Source organism: Electrona antarctica (genome assembly GCF_951216825.1).
Source record: "Electrona antarctica genome assembly, chromosome: 20".
Lineage (NCBI taxonomy): Eukaryota > Metazoa > Chordata > Actinopteri > Myctophiformes > Myctophidae > Electrona > Electrona antarctica.
In genome coordinates this window covers 1763795-1790407 of record NC_136801.1, presented here as the reverse complement: position 1 = coordinate 1790407, position 26613 = coordinate 1763795, and the positions used below count along the sequence as shown (strand labels likewise).

The window sequence follows — 26613 nt, the reverse complement described above, 5'->3', positions numbered from 1 at the left end:
TACAAATTAAATCGATAAACAAGGCCTTTCCCCCTGAAAGAGAGGATTATCCTCATTAGTCCCACACACTGTCATGAAGGAAACAAAGCGTGAGTCACTTACAACAACGCTTTGTACGTTTTCAGACGCCGTTTGTGTTGGGGGTTGTCATAGATAATGTAATCAAACCACATGAGAAGGCAAATTGCCCTTGAGTGCAGATTACATTTTAATCCATTCTGGCCGGGAACCCCCCTTTTGGTGTTTTTAAGCATTATGTTATACTTTATTAGCTATTGAAAAATAGCAGATCTACAAGCTCGTAGCGCGGCACCGAGTGCCGCGCTACGAGCTTGTAGGTCTGCTATTTTAGAAAAATCGTGAAAATGGTGGTGCACTGCAGTTTTGGAATATATATTCTTTCAGAGCAAACGTTTTTAACTCAAATCTTTGCTTCTGGTGGAGGGGGGTCCCTGGAACAACATATTTTGAGATGGGGGTCGGCGGCCAATTACATATATTTTTGGGGGTCCTTGACATGATTTAGAAGACATTTTGTAGAATGGTCCTCAGGTCTAAATGGGTTAAAATGCAACCAATTCAGTTAGCGTATATAAGCCTCAAAGCCGAGTGTCTTTGATGAAACGCTGAACAGAGACCGTGTTACTCATCTTGTCGTGTTGCTGCAGTGAGTTCTCCAGATCACTATCATCAACACGTCCATCTAATCCCACCCAAATATAACAACATGCCTTCACTTGCTTTTCCTTCCCGCTAATGAATTCCACTGGTATAAAGCAGAAGTGTTTTAATGAATTCCACTGGTATAAAGCAGAAGTGTTTCTAATGAATTCCACTGGTATAAAGCAGCAGTGTTTTAATGAATTCCACTGGTATAAAGCAGCAGTGTTTTAATGAATTCCACTGGTATAAAGCAGCAGTGTTTTAATGAATTCCACTGGTATAAAGCAGCAGTGTTTTAATGAATTCCACTGGTATAAAGCAGAAGTGTTTTAATGAATTCCACTGGTATAAAGCAGAAGTGTTTCTAATGAATTCCACTGGTATAAAGCAGAAGTGTTTTAATGAATTCCACTGGTATAAAGCAGCAGTGTTTTAATGAATTCCACTGGTATAAAGCAGAAGTGTTTTAATGAATTCCACTGGTATAAAGCAGCAGTGTTTTAATGAATTCCACTGGTATAAAGCAGAAGTGTTCTAATGAATTCCACTGGTATAAAGCAGCAGTGTTTTAATGAATTCCACTGGTATAAAGCAGCAGTGTTTTAATGAATTCCACTGGTATAAAGCAGCAGTGTTTTAATGAATTCCACTGGTATAAAGCAGCAGTGTTTTAATGAATTCCACTGGTATAAAGCAGAAGTGTTTTAATGAATTCCACTGGTATAAAGCAGCAGTGTTTTAATGAATTCCACTGGTATAAAGCAGCAGTGTTTTAATGAATTCCACTGGTATAAAGCAGCAGTGTTTTAATGAATTCCACTGGTATAAAGCAGCAGTGTTTTAATGAATTCCACTGGTATAAAGCAGCAGTGTTTTAATGAATTCCACTGGTATAAAGCAGCAGTGTTTTAATGAATTCCACTGGTATAAAGCAGCAGTGTTTTAATGAATTCCACTGGTATAAAGCAGCAGTGTTTTAATGAATTCCACTGGTATAAAGCAGAAGTGTTTTAATGAATTCCACTGGTATAAAGCAGCAGTGTTTTAATGAATTCCACTGGTATAAAGCAGCAGTGTTTTAATGAATTCCACTGGTATAAAGCAGCAGTGTTTCTAATGAATTCCACTGGTATAAAGCAGCAGTGTTTTAATGAATTCCACTGGTATAAAGCAGCAGTGTTTTAATGAATTCCACTGGTATAAAGCAGCAGTGTTTTAATGAATTCCACTGGTATAAAGCAGCAGTGTTTTAATGAATTCCACTGGTATAAAGCAGCAGTGTTTTAATGAATTCCACTGGTATAAAGCAGCAGTGTTTTAATGAATTCCACTGGTATAAAGCAGCAGTGTTTTAATGAATTCCACTGGTATAAAGCAGAAGTGTTTTAATGAATTCCACTGGTATAAAGCAGAAGTGTTTTAATGAATTCCACTGGTATAAAGCAGCAGTGTTTTAATGAATTCCACTGGTATAAAGCAGCAGTGTTTTAATGAATTCCACTGGTATAAAGCAGCAGTGTTTTAATGAATTCCACTGGTATAAAGCAGCAGTGTTTTAATGAATTCCACTGGTATAAAGCAGCAGTGTTTTAATGAATTCCACTGGTATAAAGCAGCAGTGTTTTAATGAATTCCACTGGTATAAAGCAGCAGTGTTTTAATGAATTCCACTGGTATAAAGCAGCAGTGTTTTTAATGAATTCCACTGGTATAAAGCAGCAGTGTTTTAATGAATTCCACTGGTATAAAGCAGCAGTGTTTTAATGAATTCCACTGGTATAAAGCAGCAGTGTTTTAATGAATTCCACTGGTATAAAGCAGCAGTGTTTTAATGAATTCCACTGGTATAAAGCAGAAGTGTTTTAATGAATTCCACTGGTATAAAGCAGAAGTGTTTTAATGAATTCCACTGGTATAAAGCAGCAGTGTTTTAATGAATTCCACTGGTATAAAGCAGCAGTGTTTTAATGAATTCCACTGGTATAAAGCAGCAGTGTTTTAATGAATTCCACTGGTATAAAGCAGCAGTGTTTCTAATGAATTCCACTGGTATAAAGCAGCAGTGTTTTAATGAATTCCACTGGTATAAAGCAGCAGTGTTTCTAATGAATTCCACTGGTATAAAGCAGCAGTGTTTTAATGAATTCCACTGGTATAAAGCAGAAGTGTTTTAATGAATTCCACTGGTATAAAGCAGAAGTGTTTTAATGAATTCCACTGGTATAAAGCAGCAGTGTTTTAATGAATTCCACTGGTATAAAGCAGCAGTGTTTTAATGAATTCCACTGGTATAAAGCAGCAGTGTTTTAATGAATTCCACTGGTATAAAGCAGCAGTGTTTTTAATGAATTCCACTGGTATAAAGCAGCAGTGTTTTAATGAATTCCACTGGTATAAAGCAGCAGTGTTTTAATGAATTCCACTGGTATAAAGCAGCAGTGTTTTAATGAATTCCACTGGTATAAAGCAGCAGTGTTTTAATGAATTCCACTGGTATAAAGCAGAAGTGTTTTAATGAATTCCACTGGTATAAAGCAGAAGTGTTTTAATGAATTCCACTGGTATAAAGCAGCAGTGTTTTAATGAATTCCACTGGTATAAAGCAGCAGTGTTTTAATGAATTCCACTGGTATAAAGCAGCAGTGTTTTAATGAATTCCACTGGTATAAAGCAGCAGTGTTTCTAATGAATTCCACTGGTATAAAGCAGCAGTGTTTTAATGAATTCCACTGGTATAAAGCAGAAGTGTTTTAATGAATTCCACTGGTATAAAGCAGAAGTGTTTTAATGAATTCCACTGGTATAAAGCAGCAGTGTTTTAATGAATTCCACTGGTATAAAGCAGCAGTGTTTTAATGAATTCCACTGGTATAAAGCAGAAGTGTTTTAATGAATTCCACTGGTATAAAGCAGCAGTGTTTTAATGAATTCCACTGGTATAAAGCAGCAGTGTTTTAATGAATTCCACTGGTATAAAGCAGAAGTGTTTTAATGAATTCCACTGGTATAAAGCAGAAGTGTTTTAATGAATTCCACTGGTATAAAGCAGCAGTGTTTTAATGAATTCCACTGGTATAAAGCAGAAGTGTTTTAATGAATTCCACTGGTATAAAGCAGAAGTGTTTCTAATGAATTCCACTGGTATAAAGCAGCAGTGTTTTAATGAATTCCACTGGTATAAAGCAGCAGTGTTTTAATGAATTCCACTGGTATAAAGCAGAAGTGTTTCTAATGAATTCCACTGGTATAAAGCAGCAGTGTTTTAATGAATTCCACTGGTATAAAGCAGCAGTGTTTTAATGAATTCCACTGGTATAAAGCAGCAGTGTTTTAATGAATTCCACTGGTATAAAGCAGCAGTGTTTGTAATGAATTCCACTGGTATAAAGCAGCAGTGTTTTAATGAATTCCACTGGTATAAAGCAGCAGTGTTTTAATGAATTCCACTGGTATAAAGCAGAAGTGTTTTAATGAATTCCACTGGTATAAAGCAGCAGTGTTTTAATGAATTCCACTGGTATAAAGCAGCAGTGTTTTAATGAATTCCACTGGTATAAAGCAGCAGTGTTTTAATGAATTCCACTGGTATAAAGCAGCAGTGTTTCTAATGAATTCCACTGGTATAAAGCAGCAGTGTTTTAATGAATTCCACTGGTATAAAGCAGCAGTGTTTTAATGAATTCCACTGGTATAAAGCAGCAGTGTTTTAATGAATTCCACTGGTATAAAGCAGAAGTGTTTTAATGAATTCCACTGGTATAAAGCAGCAGTGTTCTAATGAATTCCACTGGTATAAAGCAGCAGTGTTTTAATGAATTCCACTGGTATAAAGCAGCAGTGTTTTAATGAATTCCACTGGTATAAAGCAGCAGTGTTTTAATGAATTCCACTGGTATAAAGCAGCAGTGTTTTAATGAATTCCACTGGTATAAAGCAGCAGTGTTTTAATGAATTCCACTGGTATAAAGCAGCAGTGTTCTAATGAATTCCACTGGTATAAAGCAGCAGTGTTTTAATGAATTCCACTGGTATAAAGCAGAAGTGTTTTAATGAATTCCACTGGTATAAAGCAGCAGTGTTCTAATGAATTCCACTGGTATAAAGCAGCAGTGTTTTAATGAATTCCACTGGTATAAAGCAGAAGTGTTTTAATGAATTCCACTGGTATAAAGCAGCAGTGTTTTAATGAATTCCACTGGTATAAAGCAGCAGTGTTTTAATGAATTCCACTGGTATAAAGCAGAAGTGTTTTAATGAATTCCACTGGTATAAAGCAGCAGTGTTCTAATGAATTCCACTGGTATAAAGCAGCAGTGTTTTAATGAATTCCACTGGTATAAAGCAGCAGTGTTTTAATGAATTCCACTGGTATAAAGCAGCAGCGTTTTTAATGAATTCCACTGGTATAAAGCAGCAGTGTTTTAATGAATTCCACTGGTATAAAGCAGCAGTGTTTTAATGAATTCCACTGGTATAAAGCAGCAGTGTTTTAATGAATTCCACTGGTATAAAGCAGCAGTGTTTTAATGAATTCCACTGGTATAAAGCAGAAGTGTTTTAATGAATTCCACTGGTATAAAGCAGCAGTGTTTTTAATGAATTCCACTGGTATAAAGCAGCAGTGTTTTTAATGAATTCCACTGGTATAAAGCAGCAGTGTTTTAATGAATTCCACTGGTATAAAGCAGCAGTGTTTTAATGAATTCCACTGGTATAAAGCAGCAGTGTTTTAATGAATTCCACTGGTATAAAGCAGCAGTGTTTTAATGAATTCCACTGGTATAAAGCAGCAGTGTTTTAATGAATTCCACTGGTATAAAGCAGCAGTGTTCTAATGAATTCCACTGGTATAAAGCAGCAGTGTTTTAATGAATTCCACTGGTATAAAGCAGCAGTGTTTTAATGAATTCCACTGGTATAAAGCAGAAGTGTTTTAATGAATTCCACTGGTATAAAGCAGCAGTGTTTTAATGAATTCCACTGGTATAAAGCAGCAGTGTTTTAATGAATTCCACTGGTATAAAGCAGAAGTGTTTTAATGAATTCCACTGGTATAAAGCAGCAGTGTTTTAATGAATTCCACTGGTATAAAGCAGAAGTGTTTAATGAATTCCACTGGTATAAAGCAGAAGTGTTTAATGAATTCCACTGGTATAAAGCAGCAGTGTTTTAATGAATTCCACTGGTATAAAGCAGCAGTGTTTTAATGAATTCCACTGGTATAAAGCAGCAGTGTTTTAATGAATTCCACTGGTATAAAGCAGAAGTGTTTTTAATGAATTCCACTGGTATAAAGCAGAAGTGTTTAATGAATTCCACTGGTATAAAGCAGCAGTGTTTTAATGAATTCCACTGGTATAAAGCAGCAGTGTTTTAATGAATTCCACTGGTATAAAGCAGCAGTGTTTTTAATGAATTCCACTGGTATAAAGCAGAAGTGTTTTTAATGAATTCCACTGGTATAAAGCAGAAGTGTTTAATGAATTCCACTGGTATAAAGCAGCAGTGTTTTAATGAATTCCACTGGTATAAAGCAGCAGTGTTTTAATGAATTCCACTGGTATAAAGCAGAAGTGTTTTAATGAATTCCACTGGTATAAAGCAGCAGTGTTTTTAATGAATTCCACTGGTATAAAGCAGCAGTGTTTTAATGAATTCCACTGGTATAAAGCAGCAGTGTTTTTAATGAATTCCACTGGTATAAAGCAGCAGTGTTTTAATGAATTCCACTGGTATAAAGCAGCAGTGTTCTAATGAATTCCACTGGTATAAAGCAGAAGTGTTTAATGAATTCCACTGGTATAAAGCAGCAGTGTTTTAATGAATTCCACTGGTATAAAGCAGCAGTGTTTTAATGAATTCCACTGGTATAAAGCAGCAGTGTTTTAATGAATTCCACTGGTATAAAGCAGCAGTGTTTTTAATGAATTCCACTGGTATAAAGCAGAAGTGTTTTTAATGAATTCCACTGGTATAAAGCAGAAGTGTTTAATGAATTCCACTGGTATAAAGCAGCAGTGTTTTAATGAATTCCACTGGTATAAAGCAGCAGTGTTTTAATGAATTCCACTGGTATAAAGCAGAAGTGTTTTAATGAATTCCACTGGTATAAAGCAGAAGTGTTTTTAATGAATTCCACTGGTATAAAGCAGAAGTGTTTTAATGAATTCCACTGGTATAAAGCAGAAGTGTTTTTAATGAATTCCACTGGTATAAAGCAGCAGTGTTTTAATGAATTCCACTGGTATAAAGCAGAAGTGTTTTAATGAATTCCACTGGTATAAAGCAGCAGTGTTTTAATGAATTCCACTGGTATAAAGCAGAAGTGTTTTAATGAATTCCACTGGTATAAAGCAGAAGTGTTTTAATGAATTCCACTGGTATAAAGCAGCAGTGTTTTAATGAATTCCACTGGTATAAAGCAGCAGTGTTTTAATGAATTCCACTGGTATAAAGCAGCAGTGTTTTAATGAATTCCACTGGTATAAAGCAGCAGTGTTTTAATGAATTCCACTGGTATAAAGCAGCAGTGTTTCTAATGAATTCCACTGGTATAAAGCAGCAGTGTTTTAATGAATTCCACTGGTATAAAGCAGCAGTGTTTTTAATGAATTCCACTGGTATAAAGCAGAAGTGTTTTAATGAATTCCACTGGTATAAAGCAGCAGTGTTTTAATGAATTCCACTGGTATAAAGCAGCAGTGTTTTAATGAATTCCACTGGTATAAAGCAGAAGTGTTTTAATGAATTCCACTGGTATAAAGCAGCAGTGTTTTAATGAATTCCACTGGTATAAAGCAGCAGTGTTTTTAATGAATTCCACTGGTATAAAGCAGAAGTGGTTTTCGTCGACTAAAACCAAGACGAAAAATGTTCGTCGACTAACTTTTTTTCACTGACGGAAACTAAATGGAAACTACATGAAAACTAAGCTATGACGACTAAAACTAAGACTACATATAATGACAATTTCGTCAACAAATACAAACTTGTAGATTGGCTATTTTCAGCAAGTGTAAAATCAGTCATTACGACGGCATCAAGGCCCACCAAAACTGACATTTAGTCGACTAAAACAAGACTAACACTAAGGCACTCCAGGTGACTAAAATGTGACTAAAACAATTTTTTTTAAATATTTTTTTTCCCACGATTGTGCAACCCATTTTTTCACCCAGTGTCAATTATCTAATGTAATCCTGGGCGCTACACTTCCTCTGCCAACCTGGGGGGGGCAGCGGACTGACCTCAGGCTTCCTTCTATGCATGAGGAGTCCAAGCTGCATCTTTTCACCTGGTGTCAGGTAACTAAAGTTACCTGACACCGTCTCATTTCCATGGAATGAGCGTCGATGCATTTCAATAGGAAACGAGAAACAAAGTGCTGCTGACGGCACAAACACTCGTTTCTCAAAGAAATGTCAGCCACGGTGTCTGGGGGCAAGGTGACCATGGTGCAGCGTGTGTGTGCGTGCGTGTGCGTTCGTGCGTGTGCGTGTGCATGTGCGTGTGCGTGTGCGCGTGCGCGAACCACACACACACACAAACACACACACACACACACACACACACACACACAAGGGGCTAATTAGTGTCAATTGGGGGGTCTTTGTGGAACCACTGCTGTAGAGCAGGGGTTCTCAACCCGTGGGTCGCGACCCCTCAGGGGGGTCGCCAAATTATTTTAGGGGGTCCCCAAATTATTTTCAAAGAATATATATATATTTTCACGATTTTTCAAAAATAGCAGACCTACAAGCTCGTAGCGCGCCACTCGGTGGCGCGCTATGAGCTTGTAGATCTGCTATTTTTCAATAGCTAAATTATAACAATGCTTAACTCTTTGAGCGTTTCAAGGATTTCTATATAGTAGGTAGACTTCTCTATGGCCAGAATGGCGTTTTTGAATGATTTATTGAAAATTCTCTGTTGTGAATGTGTGACAACGAAAGACCTTCAGAGAAAGCTTGACTTGTCTGCTTCCAGGAAAAAAATGAACTGAGTTGATAAAATGTTTAGTTCTTGTGTTGGAAGCCATTTAAAAGAGCCTGCATTTACACTGTTTCTGTTTCTAGGACAACCAAAAAAAGTTATGCCCGGTTGAAGTTTTATTTTCTAAATAACTTTTTTTCTGCTGGGCATACATAGCCATGCAATATCTCATTTTAAAGGGTGAGTTGTCTAGTTCAATTAAAATAAAATAAAAAGTTTCTCACATGTACCACTGTAGATATTTTGCCATCTATAAATAGCATGGTCAGTCATGATCAATCTGACCTATCCAGCTAAAAGTCCCCATAGCTCTGAAATTGGAACATCATATAAACTCAATTCTTTTTTGGGGTAAAATTAGACATTCTAACGCACATTTTGATATATACCATGTTTACATAGTCTTACCAGTACCTTGTCTATTCATGCATGTATCTCAAAAACCTGTTATGAAGAAACACAGTTTTGATAAAAAACACATCCAAGGACATTGTTTTGATATGACTTGGTGCCCATGATATGTATCAAAATATAGACTTGAATGTATACTGTATTATAAAAAAGAAATTGAGTTATTACCATCTACCGTTACAGAGTAAATCACAGTTGAAACTTGCTTAGTCATATACAATAAACCTCACAATAGTGAACAAAATAGTCATGACAGGTCTAACTCATTGTAAAAGCGTCTTTTATTTTTTACGACTACTAACATAATAAAATGATAAATATTACAGAAAATAAATAGGCCTACATACAAAACAGTTACTCCTCCCCTAGCTCTGATCCATAGCTCTAAATGCGCATTTAGAGCTATGGATCAGAGCTACTCCTCCCAAATGTCCCCAAACCCAGTCCTTGACGGTGTGTGTGTGTGAGTTAACCTGACTCCGCCATATGGGGCAGCAGAGTGTACACTGTGTTCCCCCCTCCTGCTCCCATCTGGGAACTCTCAGGCAGACTTGATGCCCGGCCACAAAACGGCCTGGCCAATCAGCAGCAGCTTCTAGCAACTTCTAGCAGCAGCTTCTAGCTTCTACTAGCTGCTGCTGATTGGCCAGGCCGTTTTGTGAGCAACTTCGCTTCTAGCTGCTGCTGATTGGCCAGGCCGTTTTGTGGCCGGGCATCAAGTCTGCCTGAGAGTTCCCAGATGGGAGCAGGAGGGGGGAACCCAGTGTACTCTCTGCTGCCCCATCTGGCGGAGTCAGGTTATGTGTGAGTAGGCTAAATAAAAAAAACACCCAAAAACTGCCCCCCCTGAAATGAATGAATGAATGAATCCGGTTCAGTGTCGGAGAACGCCATCGCAGTCTTGACTCTTCATCCTCCTCCTCCTCCTCATCTGATGCCAGTTCTAAATATATAAAAAGAAATAAACATTTTAGCTGTAGTCAGTGCACGCTACTATTACATGGCGTTTTACCCGGCTGCTGGCGATCAATGATTTTATTGTGCAGTGTCTTTGTGGGCCGAGTCGTGGCATGACAAATACAAATAGATGCTTGTATAAGTAGTATCACGATAAAATAATATGGCAACGTTAGAATGAAACACCAATGAGTGATCGGTGGTAATGTAGCTAGCTGCCCAGGGTATATCCAGCACCATTGCGTCGCAATCATCCAGCAACATTGGTACTGGCTATTGCCCGGGCTTGTGGCCCGGCCAATAGCCAGTACCATTTGTGCAGTGTTTGTTAGCAACTACTACTAGCCAACAGCCAGTGGAATGTGGTGACGTGATGGTGCTGGATATACGCTGGGCAGCTACATTACACGCGATCACTCATTGGTGGTGTCATTCTAACGTCGCCATATTATTTTATCGTGATACTAATTATACAAACATCTATTTGTATGCCACGATGCCACGATTCGGCCCACAAAGACACAGTACAATACATTCATTTGATCAGATGTTTTTGTTAGCTACGTCGATCACCTATAGTACCGACCCTTGTTATAATATATTCTCCGACTATGCATGTCACGATGACTAAACCAGTTAGATCTATCCATATATGGTTCTACCACATCTATCTGATATCAGCACTAGGTCGGCTCGGGCCAAATATAGGGATCGTCTTACTAGACATGTCATATTAGGGCATTTTCGAATACAATAAAATTACCTTTTAGCGAAGGCATCAGCCTTGGTGGTAACTCCGGTGGGGAGAAGAAAAAACATTGCACACGTGTAATCCGCGAGGGTGGATGTTGCAGCCCGGCCAACGGTCTGGGACTGGAGAATGCCACTGGACACGGATGGATCATTTTTCAGATTGTTTTTTTTGCGGCGACTGCAAACCTGGCTGAAAAACTCTTCCTCCAGTGCCCACCTCGGAGGAGTCAACCAACCCCCCTGTTCACTGGGGGCTGGGCGTCAGTTTCCAATAGGAAAGCATACACGTGTGTCACGTGACACGGGAATTCTGGGAAATGTAGTTGATATTTATGCTCAATACTATATACAGAGGTGCGGACCGAATTAATATATTGGTATTAATAAAAAAAGAGAACTACGGAAAATCACGTACAGGGCAGAAAAGACTAATGCAAAACTCCACGTGTTTTCCAGTAGTAATCTGTCTAAGGGTTAAAACACCAAAAGGGGTTCCCGCCCAAAATGGTTTAAGGTTATTGTAGCAGTCAATTTATATTGGGGGTCGGGAGGGGGCGGGGCGCCGAGACATTGCCAAAGCATTTCCGGGGGTCCCCGGCCAAAAACGTTGAGAACCCCTGCTGTAGAGTACGAAGCCATGGAACGGTCGGCCATGCCCTGTAGGCCAGCCGTAGGCAATCAACGCTGCGGTGTCTAGCTGTGTTTAACGTGACACCTCAGCTAACGCCGCGCCTGCGGGGCAGCCTGTGAGAACTGCATGGTCTACGGCCGTCAGTCGAACACCTCGGGGACGAGTTCGGTTCTCCCTGAAACGAGCAGACGGTGTGTGCCGCCCCTAACGCGGCGCAAATTACACGGAACTCTCGTGAAACGCTCTCTGCATGCACTGTGCTGTGCGTGCGAGAGAACACCGTCAGGGTCTAACGCTGTGTGTGTGAGTCCGTTGGTTGAGTGGTTTAAGCTGCATGTGAGAGAGAACACTGTCAGGGTCTAACGCTGTGTGTGTGAGTCAGTTGGTTGAGTGGTTTAAGCTGCATGTGAGAGAGAACACTGTCAGGGTCTAACGCTGTGTGTGTGAGTCAGTTGGTTGAGTGGTTTAAGCTGCATGTGAGAGAGAACACAACACAGTCAGGTTCTAACAGACAGACAGACAGACAGACAGACAGACAGACAGACAGACAGACAGACAGACAGACAGACAGACAGTCAGGTTCTAACAGACAGACAGACAGACAGACAGACAGACAGACAGACAGACAGACAGACAGACAGACAGACAGACAGACAGACAGACAGACAGACAGACAGACAGACAGGCAGACAGACAGACAGACAGACAGACAGACAGACAGACAGACAGACAGACAGATGAATGCATGTTGCTTCCAGCTATCCAGGGTTCAGTCGGTGCCAACTTATTGTGATAAAGAAAAGGTCACCGGGTATAGAAATGGAATGAAAGGGCCTTCGCTTGGAGGCGTGCGCGCACGTGTGCGTGGGTGCATGCGTGCGCACGTGCGTGCATGTATGTGTGGGTGTGCGCCTGCACGCGTGTGTGAGTGTGTGTGTGCACATTGCTCTCCCTTCCTCTCTGACCCTGGGATGAAGGCTGCAACCCGAGATAATCACACTCGCTCGTCCGCACGATGCCACGCCCTCGAGCTACCGCATTGCTTTCTCCCTCTCCCCCTCTCCCCCTCAACCTCACTCCCTCTCTTTTTCTTTCTCTCCCTCACTCTCTCTCTCTCTCTTTCTCTCTCTCTCTCTTTTTCTCTCCTCTCTCGTCAGACTTCCGTTTCGTCTTTACAGTCGCGCACATTTATCCTAAAACAAATAGAAATCATCTAAGCATATATAGCTTGTTGCTTTAATAGCAGAAAAGGACACAAGAAAATAAGTAAGATATTTTTTAATATATTTTCAGGAACGGAAATGGCAGCTTCCTTACTTCGGGAGTTGTCGTTCCAGACTCTAGCATTCGGAGATTGTGGAATAGTTTTCTGGATACACAAGAAAGGGGAGGGGAGGGGAGGGGAGGGGAGGGGAGGGATACTGGCTGCCAAAATGAGGCTCCGAATATCAGCGTTAATTGCCCCGCTGTTTGGATGTTGATTTAGAGCCGAGATACTGCATGCCGGCGCTATAGGTAAACAGACAACCCAATTTGTAAAAGTAAATTTGAATTGAAAAGGGGAAAAAGGGGAAGAAAACTTGTGCGTGCGTGCGTGCGTGCGTGCGTGCGTGCGTGCGTGCGTGGCATACAGACAGGCAGGTTCATACATTATTGTGAGGACAGTGGAGTAAAAAGTACTCACATTTTGTACTTAAGTAAAAGTATTAATACTTCAGTGTATACACTGCTACAAGTAAAAGTCCAGAATTCAACATGTCATCATCATCATCACCGGCACCTGGCTTTTACAATCATGTGTGGATGCTTTATTTATAGGCTACGGTTTGAAGAATCCCCCAAATAACCACAGCCTCTGCCTCTGACCTGACCGTAACCCTAACCACAGCCTCTGCCTCTGACCTAACCCAAATAACCACAGTCTCTGCCTCTGACCTAACCCTAACCCAAATAACCACAGTCTCTGCCTCTGACCTAACCATAACCCAAATAACCACATCCTCTGCCTCTGACCTAACCCTAACCCAAATAACCACAGCCTCTGCCTCTGACCTAACCCTAACCCAAATAACCACAGCCTCTGCCTCTGGCCTAACCCTAACCCAAATAACCACAGCCTCTGCCTCTGGCCTGACCCACTGCAAAATGGCCCCCACACAGGGGTGTGGCATCATAACACGCTGTGAGCTTGTAGATTTTGTTTTCACCTATTTTTGACCATACAGACTGGGTCTGTCTGTCCCTGTATCCCTGGATGTGTCCGAGCACGAAAATAGCGTCATAGCGTTTGTTCACCACCAAGTGTCACTGTTGCATAGCCTAACACAAAGACACAGACAAACACAGGTCAGGGAGGAGGGCTTGTACAGTACAGTACAGTACAGTACAGTACAGTACAGTACAGTACAGTACAGTACAGTACAGTACAGTACAGTACAGTACAGTACAGTACAGTACAGTACAGTACAGTACCACTCACTTTTTTTAAAAGTTTGACAAATGTACGTCAAAAACAGGGCCGGCCGGTTGAAGGTGTTTGGTTAAACTGTTAAAAACAAGAATAAGCTGTTTTTTTACCCCACCCCTGATTGACCCCCCTCCCCCCATACGGCCCCCAGATATACAAAGTGACAAATATTATGTGATCATTGCATGTGCCTCGTGTGAAACTGTGAATGCAGCGTCAATTTACAACATTTATCAGACGCTCTTAATCCAGAGCTATTTACAGTAAGCGAGAACAATAAGATAATACATCAAATACATGATAGAAATAGCCATCAAGGATCATAAGCAAGCTAAGGACCTAACATCTGTCTAACAGTAAGCCATTCTGGACGGGAACCCCTTCTGGTGTTTTAAGCATTATGTTATACTTTAGCTATTGAAAAATAGCAGATCTACAAGCTCGTAGCGCGGCACCGAGTGCCGCGCTACGAGCTTGTAGGTCTGCTATTTTTGAATAATCGTGAAAATGTGGCGCAAATCTTTGAATATATATTCTTTCAGAGCGAACGTTTTTAACTCAAATATTTGCTGCTGGGGGCTCCCTCGGACAACATATTTTCCTCGACATGATATAGTTTGAGAACCACTGACATAGAAACATAGGGTTTTTCAGAAAACTGTCAGTACTATTTAGAAGACAATTGAATCGTGTGTGTCAGGTCGAAATGGGTTAAATATCCGGATCTGTCGTCTCTCGTGGACGACAACACATGGAGCACCAAGGCAGCCGAGGACAACCGGGACGGGGCGGGACGGGTGGAGGATCACAGGACAGGGCGGGACGGGTGGAGGATCACAGGACAGGGCGGGACGGGTGGAGGATCACAGGACAGGGCGGGACGGGTGGAGGATCACAGGACAGGGCGGGACGGGTGGAGGATCACAGGACAGGGCGGGACGGGTGGAGGATCACAGGACGGGGCGGGACGGGTGGAGGATCACAGGACAGGGCGGGACGGGTGGAGGATCACAGGACAGGGCGGGACGGGTGGAGGATCACAGGACAGGGCGGGACGGGTGGAGGATCACAGGACAGGGCGGGACGGGTGGAGGATCACAGGACAGGGCGGGACGGGTGGAGGATCACAGGACAGGGCGGGACGGGTGGAGGATCACAGGACAGGGCGGGACGGGTGGAGGATCACAGGACAGGGCGGGACGGGTGGAGGATCACAGGACAGGGCGGGACGGGTGGAGGATCACAGGACAGGGCGGGACGGGTGGAGGATCACAGGACAGGGCGGGACGGGTGGAGGATCACAGGACAGGGCGGGACGGGTGGAGGATCACAGGACATGGCGGGACGGGTGGAGGATCACAGGACAGGGCGGGACGGGTGGAGGATCACAGGACGGGGCGGGACGGGTGGAGGATCACAGGACAGGGCGGGACGGGTGGAGGATCACAGGACGGGGCGGGACGGGTGGAGGATCACAGGACAGGGCGGGACGGGTGGAGGATCACAGGACAGGGCGGGACGGGTGGAGGATCACAGGACAGGGCGGGACGGGTGGAGGATCACAGGACGGGGCGGGACGGGTGGAGGATCACAGGACAGGGCGGGACGGGTGGAGGATCACAGGACGGGGCGGGACGGGTGGAGGATCACAGGACAGGGCGGGACGGGTGGAGGATCACAGGACAGGGCGGGACGGGTGGAGGATCACAGGACAGGGCGGGACGGGTGGAGGATCACAGGACAGGGCGGGACGGGTGGAGGATCACAGGACAGGGCGGGACGGGTGGAGGATCACAGGACAGGGCGGGACGGGTGGAGGATCACAGGACAGGGCGGGACGGGTGGAGGATCACAGGACAGGGCGGGACGGGTGGAGGATCACAGGACAGGGCGGGACGGGTGGAGGATCACAGGACAGGGCGGGACGGGTGGAGGATCACAGGACAGGGCGGGACGGGACGGGTGGAGGATCACAGGACAGGGCGGGACGGGTGGAGGATCACAGGACAGGGCGGGACGGGACGGGTGGAGGATCACAGGACATGGCGGGACGGGTGGAGGATCACAGGACAGGGCAGGACGGGTGGAGGATCACAGGACAGGGCGGGACGGGTGGAGGATCACAGGACAGGGCGGGACGGGTGGAGGATCACAGGACAGGGCGGGACGGGTGGAGGATCACAGGACAGGGCGGGACGGGTGGAGGATCACAGGACAGGGGGGGACGGGTGGAGGATCACAGGACAGGGCGGGACGGGTGGAGGATCACAGGACAGGGCGGGACGGGTGGAGGATCACAGGACAGGGCGGGACGGGTGGAGGATCACAGGACAGGGCGGGACGGGTGGAGGATCACAGGACAGGGCAGGACGGGTGGAGGATCACAGGACAGGGCGGGACGGGTGGAGGATCACAGGACGGGGCGGGACGGGATGGGTGGAGGATCACAGGACAGGGCGGGACGGGTGGAGGATCACAGGATAGGGCGGGACGGGTGGAGGATCACAGGACGGGGCGGGACGGGTGGAGGATCACAGGACAGGGCGGGACGGGTGGAGGATCACAGGATAGGGCGGGACGGGTGGAGGATCACAGGACAGGGCGGGACGGGTGGAGGATCACAGGACAGGGCAGGACGGGTGGAGGATCACAGGACAGGGCGGGACGGGTGGAGGATCACAGGACAGGGCGGGACGGGTGGAGGATCACAGGATAGGGCGGGACGGGTGGAGGATCACAGGACAGGGCGGGACGGGTGGAGGATCACAGGACATGGCGGGACGGGTGGAGGATCACAGGACATGCTGCTCAGAGGCCGCGGAAAACAATTTTTTTAACGTTGACCTCCCAGAAATGCCCTCCACAGACACACACGCATACATACACGCACACGCGTGCACGCACACCTCCTAATCCTTTGCCTAACCTTGCGAGTGAGACACTCACGTGCGTCAGCGTTTTTAGAGAAATGCCTGGGAGATATGGGTGGTGGTGGTGGTGGGGCTGAATAATATGTCCTATGAATAAAACGCATTAGCCACAAAACATATTGAATAATTCACATTTTAAAGTGTGCACGCACAGTCGCACACACATGCAGTTGCACACGCACATACAGTCGCACACGCACAGTAGCACACGCGCGCGCACACACACACACACACACACACACACACACACACACACACACACACACACACACACACACACACACACACACACACACACACACACACACACACACACACACACACACACACACACACACACACACACACACACACACACACACACACACACACACACACACAATCACGTTATGTTGCTATATACTGTCCGCAACAAAAACACCAAAAGGGGTTCCCGTCATGAATGGGTCAAGTGTATAATCATCACATCCATATAATTGTCTCCACCAGGCCGAAGGCATGGGGAGAGAGTATGTTTTGCACTCCGTCCGTCCGCGTGTCCGTGTGTGTGTTCGTCCGTCCGTCCGTCTGTGAACTGCTAATCTCCGGCACCGTTAACCCGGTCGATGTCAAATTTTGCACACACACTCCCTGGATGCCAACGATGAACCTCTGCCCCAGAATTTCCAGAACCGCCTGTTATAGCGCCACCAGGAGGCCGCTTTGTGCAAAACAAGTTTTTGGACAGTACACCTACAGATTTTGTCCAAACATCACGCAAATTGGTACACAGTCTCTCTAGAGCCATTCAACGAAACGTGTCTTTCAGATTTCTCAGACTCCATCCTGATTGGCTAAGATTGGCTTCCAAAGTTCGCAGGAGTGCTCAGTTTCAAACAAAATGCTGCAAATCATAAACACATTGTGTGATTTCCGTAAAATTGTGCACGCACATTCCCACTAGGCCGAGGAACAAATGCCATGTGAACATTTTCAACTCAGCCTCATGGTGGCGCTATAACTCGCCGAAAAGTGTTTTTACCTCTAACTGCACCGATCTGTGGATAACTTTGTATGCCAACCCACTAGAGGCCAAGAAAAAACCTGAATTTTTCACATCTGCTCTTTATAGCGCCACCAGGAGGCCGACATATGTAAAACACATTTTCTAATATTACTCCTTCAGATTTTATCCAAATTTCACGCAAATCGGTACACATGCTCTCCATAGTCATGTGATCAAGACGCGTTTGTTTGATTTCTCATAATCCACCTTCATTGCCTACGATTGGCTTCTAAACCTTTTAGGAGTAGCCCGCTTTGTACCCGCTTTGTACAAATTGCCACAACTACTCAACGCAGCATCCGATTGCGGTGAAACTGTGCATGCATATTCCCACTAGGCTGAGGAAGAAATGCCACTTGACAGTTTTCAAATCAGCCTCATGGTGGCGCTACACCAGGCCATGCTGCGACACACACACACACACACACACACACACACACACACACACACACACACACACACACACACACACACACACACACACACACACACACACACACACACACACACACACACACACACACACACACACACACACACACACACACACACAAAACATGATTAATATATTACTCCTAAACATTTTGCCAAACATCACACACAGTACTCCTATCCTCCTGGTGGAGACCTGTGCCCAGAAGGGCACCTTTTCTAGTTATGTCCGTCTCTCTCAGCTAACTTTCTGCTGATGTATTCTATCTATTTTTACTTCTCCAGTAACAAACAACTCTTTTGTTTTCTGGAACATCTCACTATTTATCCAAAGAGCTTTTTAAAGACCTGAACTGAACCTGATCTGTCTCACCGTGTAGCTTTTAACCATTATTTTAAACTTGACCTAGACCTGAAAAACGTGTGCAAATCTTTGAATATATATTCTTTCAAAGCAAACGTTTTTTTGCTTCTGGGGGGGGGGGTCCCTGGAACAACCTATTTTCAGATGGGGGTCCGGCGGCCAACTCATTTTTGGGGTCCTTGGCATGATGTAGTTTGAGAACCACTGATATAGAAACATAGGGGTTTGTTTCAGAAAACTGTCATGATTTAGAAGACATTTTGTAGAATCTGGTCCTCAGGTCTCAATATACAATAATAATAATAATAAAACTGTATTTGTATAGCACCTTTCATGACATGATATGCAGCTCAAAGTGCTTTACAGAGCATTAGAGAGAGAAAAGAAAAGAAAAGCAAGGCATAAAAGCAGTAATGCAATACAGTGAGGACATAAATAACAACAAATTTAAAAGATCAATTAAAAGCAATTAGTGTAGAAGTGGGTCTTGAGCTGTGCAAAGGGTTAACCTCTTTAGAAGAGCATTTTGTTATGGAGAGAATCTTTGATGGCTTTCATGGAATGAGTGACGTCCCACATTTGGGGGTTAACCCATTCTGGACGGGAACCCATTTTAGTGTTTTAACTATAGCATTATGTTATACTTTAGCTATTGAAAAATAGCAGATCTACAAGCTCGTAGTGCGGCACCGAGTGCCGCGCTACGAGCTTGTAGGTCTGCTGTTTTTTGAAAAATCGCAGAAATGTGTAAAAAAAATAAATTAAAAACCATTTAGACCCGAGGACGATTCTACAAAATTAAAATTAATTATTAATTATTATTAAAAATACCCATGTTTCTATATCAGTGGTTCTCAAACTATTTCATGTCAAGGACCCCAAATATATATGTAATTGGCCGCCGACCCCCATCTGAAAATATGTTGTTCCAGGGACCCCCCCCCCCCCCCACGCAGAAGCAAAGATTTGAGTTAAAAACGTTCGCTCTGAAAGAATATATATTTAAAGATTTGCACCACATTTTCAAGATTTTTCAAAAATAGCAGACCTACAAGCTCATAGCATGGCACTTGGTGCCGCGCTATGAGCTTGCAGATCTGCTATTTTTCAACAGCTAAAGCATAACATACTGCTTAAAAACACCAAAAGGGGTTCCTGCCCAGAATGGATTAAACCGAGGCAACCGCGCTGCTCAGCTATGCATTTTTCAAAGTGCAAACAGCAAAATGACTCGAGGCCTGTTTTTCTAATTAAATACCAGACCTCTTCGATGCCCTCTTCGCTCCTGAAGTGAGGATTTATTTTCAACTCCCTCTGGAAGTGTAGTTTATAAATGTTTTATAGTGTCTTTGTTGATTTTCTATTTTTTTGCTAAATCAACAGTTCTTGAGGACACCACCACCATCGTCTTAATGTCCTAATGTGATGAGCATTTGAATGTGATTCATCCAAACTTTTGTCAGTTTGACAAATTCTTGAAATGGAAGCACCGTTTCCTTTCAGCCAAAACAAGACATTCAGCACTAAATCCTGGATGAAGTGGAGATACATAACATAACGCTGTAATATTTAGATTTAGAAGGATTACTAACGGTTTATTTTACTTTCTTGTGTGTTTTGTATACAGTGTTGTTTCTATTCTATCTAGTCATAGCCTCTTGAATAGTTTATTTAGTTTCAGTCACTTTTTAGTCACCTGGAATGCTTTAGTGTTAGTCTAGTTTTAGTCGACTAAATATCATAAGATGTTAGTCAACTATATAACTACAGTAATAGTAATAGTAATAGTAGTAATGAAGTGTACTCGGATACGGATAATGTAAAAGCATTGAATACAGTTGTAATGAATCATTACAACTGTATTCAATGCTTTCACATTGCAGCGATCCCTATCCGAGTACACTTTCATTCGGTCCCGGGAACGGTTGGGTGATCCGCTCCGGGGAACGGTACGCAGCATTCACACAATACCACAACATCTGCCAAGTGGTCCCGAGTGGTCCCAGGACCCGTATGAATCTGCCCTGAGCTGCATTTCCTAACCATCTGTCCACTGCGCTCCAAAACATCACGAGACACTAATACTTTCCACAGATTACAATCACCCAACGGAGAGTTTGAAAACATGACTAATGACTAAAAGAAGCTCCCTATATCTGCCTGGGCGAAGTAACAACAATGTGCTAACCACGGCAGCAAGATCTGTGAGCTGCTAGTGTGTGAGTGATAGGAGAAGGATATCAAATGGAACACAACCACCCTAAAGACCACTTATCACTGTGTGCATCAGCTGCACCGTCTGCATCCAGTGACCACCTCGGTACACAGAGATTTACTAGGGGTGTAACGATACATTTGAACCCATTTTGACCTGAGATCAGATTCTAAAAATGTCTTCTACATCCTGACAGTTTTCTGAAAAAGCTATGTTTCTATGTCAGTCGTTCTTCAATTGTTCAAAAATAGCAGACCTACAAGCTCGTAGTGCGCCACTCGGTGGCGCGCTATGAGCTTGTAGATCTGCTATTTTTCAATAGCTAAAGCATAACATAATGCTAACACCAGAAGGGGTTCCCGCCCAGAATGGTTTAACGATACATGGTTGACGATACGATACATGGTTGACGATACGATACATGGTTGGCGATACGATACATGGTTGACGATACGATACATGGTTGACGATACGATACATGGTTGACGATACGATACATGGTTGACGATACGATACATGGTTGACGTTACGATACATGGTTGACGATACGATACATGGTTGACGATACGATACATGGTTGACGATACGATACATGGTTGACGATACGATACATGGTTGACGATACGATACATGGTTGACGATACGATACATGGTTGACGATACGATACATGGTTGACGATACGATACATGGTTGACGATACGATACATGGACGATATTGGTTCATTATGGCGATACGATACGATTCAATGATTTTAAATCGATACAGTAACTATTTAGCAAAGAAATTAAATCTGTGTGAAACATGTGGATAGTGCTGTTTAAGGGAAAATGTATGAATTAATTTGGATATAAAAAAGAAAACAGTGATTCTCTGGAAAATAGTATACATATTAAACTAAGTAATTAAACCCCTCTTTTATTTTTTCTTCTAAAAAAGGCTAAATACCACGCACAAAAAAAAAACATAGTATTGATACAATCGATTATTAGCATTGTAAAACGATACGGTACAAAGTCAATGTTGCCGTTTTCATATACTTCGATTCTTGAAATTTAAATCGATGTTTCGATGCAGTTACTATATCGTTAGATTCGTTACACCCCCTTTTTTTGCTTTGGCAATGTAAATGTATATGTTGTGTGGTGCCAATAAAAGCCCTTTGAATCCCACTAATCTGAATCAGAACAGGGTGGACGTGGTGTCTGGTTGCTATAGGGCAGAGCTTACAGTACCAGCACTCCACCAGCCTCCACACTTACAGACTATTCATAATAAGTACTCTGCCAAGGTTCTGGGCTTATTATGGCACCTTCAATGTCGTCACAAAGCATACAGTGAATATAAAAACACATTATTCAGGCACAATTCAGCCACCTCTTTTGCTCATTTGAACCACTCTACACAACGTCATCAAACACCGCATCCTACCTACGGTCACAGGTTTCTGCGTTACAACCAAGCAGAGGTGACCACACTTTTTTGACTCGAGAACTACTTGTAAACTGAGCAGTTCACCAAAAATAATGTTTTACCTGAGGGGGCTCTGGAAAAGTGGAGCTGGCAAACACTGCGTGAGAGGAGTTAACGGGCAATTATGGGCACTAGATTTGCCCGTAAACCTCAAGTTTAGCAGCAATATACAGTAATATACAGTAATATACAGGTGTGATGGTACAATTCTTGAGTTTACCGGAGTTTGTTGGAAAGTTTAACGGGAGTTTCCTGTAATATACACATCCGTATTCCATGCTTTTTGTGCAGTGAAACACACTTGGAATGGGAAACAGTAGGGAAAAATAGTCTAATAGTACTCCCATGGAAATGGTAATGCTACTGATGTTTTGCTCACAACACTCTTGAAAACAAAGCATTGCATTGTGGGTAGAAGTCGTGACGGGAGCCGACAACAAGGCCTTCTTCATGTCAATCAAGTCACATTAATTCAAGAGGCACAAGGCAAGAAGAGGACATTTTCTTATAATTTAATTATCATGTTTTTAGGGGCGTGTCATGATGTGGTCTACCTGCATAGCCTTTGCGATCTACTGGTTAGATCACAATCAACTTTTTTGGGCACCCCTGCGCTATAGAGCTTCTAATTGACCCATTGTCAGCCTTCTGATTGGTCCCTGACTGACCAACCAGCAGGCTCTTTCTGCCTTGTCCTGCCCTGGTTCCGCCTTGTTTACGTTGAATTTGCTAAAACATCATTTTTGGGAAACACTAAAAACAAACATGATATGCCCTGCAGTCACCATGCTACACCTGTGATGTTCCTTTTTACTGAAGTTTAAAATAAGAACTGAACGCACAGAATATCAATACAAGGCAACTGAAAAAACATGTTATCTCAATGGTAGTGGATGGAGAGAGAGGATTTTTGTCAAAACCACGAAACAGCAACCAATGGGTGCGAAGAGGGGCACAGCCATGGGCGGGACTTGACAAAGGGTGAATTGATAAAATGTTTAAACTGAACTCACCAGGGCGCAGTAGGTCTCGGGCGGGTCTCCGCAGGTGATGTTGGGCGGGTCCACGCTCACCTTCAGGTACTTGGTCATGTCGGCGGCCTCGGGCTGGCAGGCCATGTAGTCCCAGGTGAGGCCCTCGTCCGTGTACACCTGGGACTTGCACACGTCGTAGTGGCCCCAGGCCGCGGGGTAGTGCTGCATGGCGGCCTGGACCCCGCCGGCCGGCCCCGACCCGAACCCGAGTCCCAGCCCCGGACCCGTCAGACACACCGCCAGAACCATCACCGCCGTCGCCCCCAGCAGCATGGGCAGTGCCACGGGGAAACGCATCGATGCCATCGTCGATGCCCTGGATCTACTTCCAAAACGCAGCGTATAAATATACGAGACTCGAGCGCCTCAAAGCCTCGATATGCCGTCTTCTCCGGGAAACGGAGGTTAGGTTTTTTTTTAGTATGCGATAATCCAACTTCCACTGAAAGACGAGGCGAGGAGGGAGAGAGTCCCCCCAGAGAGGCGAGGATGCTTTCTCGTTGCTTTTTTTCAGTTTTTGTCTCTTTTGTGTCGGCTTTTTATATTCGGGGCGGCCCGGTCGGTCGCCACCGGGGCACCGTCCTCGAGACGAGATAAAGACGAGGGAGAGGAAGGGAGGGGGAAAAGGGCGTATGAGGTGGGGAAAGGTCGAAAAGGGGGGGGGCGGGTGGGGGACTGGGCTGGGAGGAGGGGGGGGGTCGGGCGGCGTTGTTCCGTTCCACTCCAGGAGCGATAGCCCCTCTCTCTTCCTTTCCGACACACCGATAGGGGAGTTGAGTGACAGGTCCTCCTCAGCTCGGCTGCTGGCTGTCAATCATGGCGTCGGTCGTGCCTGGCGTTGCTTCCCGGTGTCTGAGAGGAGGAGAAAGGAGAGCAGGGATGAATACACCTGACCACAAAGAGGGGGGGTTCGACAGAGGAAGGGTATTAGCCCATCGAGACCCGAGACGAAATCTCTATAAATGTCTTCTAAATCGTGAAAGTTTTCTGAAAAACCTGCAGTATAGGCGATGTTTCTATTATGTTTCTATTATTATATTATCTGTTATTCTATTATGTCAGTGGTTCTCAAAACTATTTCATGAGACGGAAGGACACCCAAAAATGTGTTTGGTGAAATATTTGCTTCTGGGGCGATATAGGAGGAGTCTGGAACAACATGTTTTCTGATGGGGGTCGACGGCAAATGACATTTCATCTTTTGGTGTCCTTGACATAAAATTGTTTGAGAACCACTCATATAGAAACATAGGTTTTTCAGAAAACTGTCATGATTTAGAAGACATTTATAGAATCATGCACGGTCTAGCCCGGCACTTGGTGCCATGCCACAGGCTTGTAGATCTGCTATTTTTCAACAGCTAAAGTTAAAAGTAGTTAAAAGCTATAAGGAGAGGCAGACAGAGAGGCGTTCCAGGTCTCGGTGGATTAGCGGATGTCAAGGCATGGCTGAAAGGTTGGCGTGCGCGGCGGCGTGTCTGACGGTTAGCTAACGGCGGTGCCAGGTTGCCGCGAGGTGTCCATCACAACACGGAGATTGAGTAACGGAGACGCAGCGAGGCTGGCGGCCATCGCTGGAAAATTGGATACCACTGCTTTCACGTGGCGCAGCCGTCACCTCGCACAGCGCTATCACCTCCGGTATTTAACACCTCGTATCCACACGTACGCACACACTCAAACACACATGCACGCGCACACACACACACAGAGCCTTCTTCACAGCCCCAACACCAAAAAACCCTAAAATAAAGTACTCGCGTTTAGTATCAATACTGTAATGTAGAAAGTCTGGAATTCAATATTTACTTGGAGTAAAACATACAAAAATATTGGTAACAAAATATGCTTAAAATACAAAAGTTTTTAAATGTATACATTTTTTTGGAAAATTGCAGCTCTATGTGTACAGCAAACATTACGGAACCCACAAGAGACATTTTCTCTGTGAAATGTGTACTCAAGTTAAAGTACCAGAGTTCTTGCTTAGTATTCAAAAAGTAAGTAGCCTTGCCGAGCCATGAGGCCCATAGGGCAGGAGCCTATCTCCTGTTTCTGTAGCGTGAGGCAGCTTGATGTACAAGTACACCCCCTGGACATGACGCTAGTATGTCGCAGGGACTTACCCCCAATCCAACCCTTGATGCTGAGTGTCAAGCAGAGAGGCACTGGGTCCCATTTTTAGAGTCTTTGGTATGACCCGGCCGGGGATCGAACCCCGACCTCCCAGTCTCAGGGCGGACACTCTAACCACAAGGCCACTGAGCTGGTGATTCAAAAAGTACAACTTAGAAGTCAATTTATGTGGATTGAAAATATTGTAATATAAAAAAAAATTAATAATAAAACAGTTGTGTAGATTCCACAAGGCTTAAATGAACCACCTGAAGCCCAGTCAGTCCCCATGCTCTGTGGGGGACATTCCCCCTGAAGCCCAGTCAGTCCCCATGCTCTGTGGGGGACATTCCCCCTGAAGCCCAGTCAGTCCCCATGCTCTGTGGGGGACATTCCCCCTGAAGCCCAGTCAGTCCCCATGCTCTGTGGGGGACATTCCCCCTGAAGCCCAGTCAGTCCCCATGCTCTGTGGGGGACATTCCCCCTGAAGCCCAGTCAGTCCCCATGCTCTGTGGGGGACATTCCCCCTGAAGCCCAGTCAGTCCCCATGCTCTGTGGGGGACATTCGCCCAAACATAGCAGATCTACAAGCTCACAACGTAACAAGTTAACAACAACCTGTTGTTGCTCACCAGACCATTCAGTTGGTGAGCTGGGTGGTGTAGTTTTACTAATGCACAAACAGAAACTGCAAACTATACTAACTTTATTTATTTCAAGAAAACCATAAACAAATTGCAAAGATCTCTCCCACGCCGTCCGTCCGTCCGTTACTGTGCTCAGTATTTTTAAAATAGTCAAAATGGGGTTCAAGACTTTAAATCAGGTTTGCCAGAATTAACACACCTGCATCCACTGATTGGGCCAAACCATTTCCACCGGAGACACCGGAGGTCGAGTAGATATACAACCCTAAATGAAAGAAGTAATTGTGCATGATGACGATGCATTTGTGCCGGTTTATTCCAACAGAAGTGACATGATGGTAAATCACCCTGTTATTAGTGGGACACTGGGACTTGAAGTGTTGTAGTGTTGATTTCGTCACGTAAAACTACGACAAAACAATGTGTCGCCGACTACCTTTTTTCACCAAGGAAAACAAGGCAGCCAGGCCAGGCCAGGCCAGGCC

The 26613-nt window shown here is 44.0% G+C and overlaps 1 protein-coding gene across 1 annotated transcript in view; it reads right to left on the bottom strand.

The window, feature by feature from the left end:
- Window positions 1-26613, bottom strand: part of ntng1a (netrin g1a) — a 109296-nt gene that overhangs the window by 73004 nt on the left and 9679 nt on the right. Inside the window, exon 2 of the mRNA XM_079490241.1 lies at window positions 23346-24218. Within this exon, the coding sequence (XP_079346367.1) occupies window positions 23346-23672 (327 nt within the window). The 5' untranslated portion in view covers window positions 23673-24218. The remainder of the gene's footprint in view (window positions 1-23345; window positions 24219-26613) is intronic.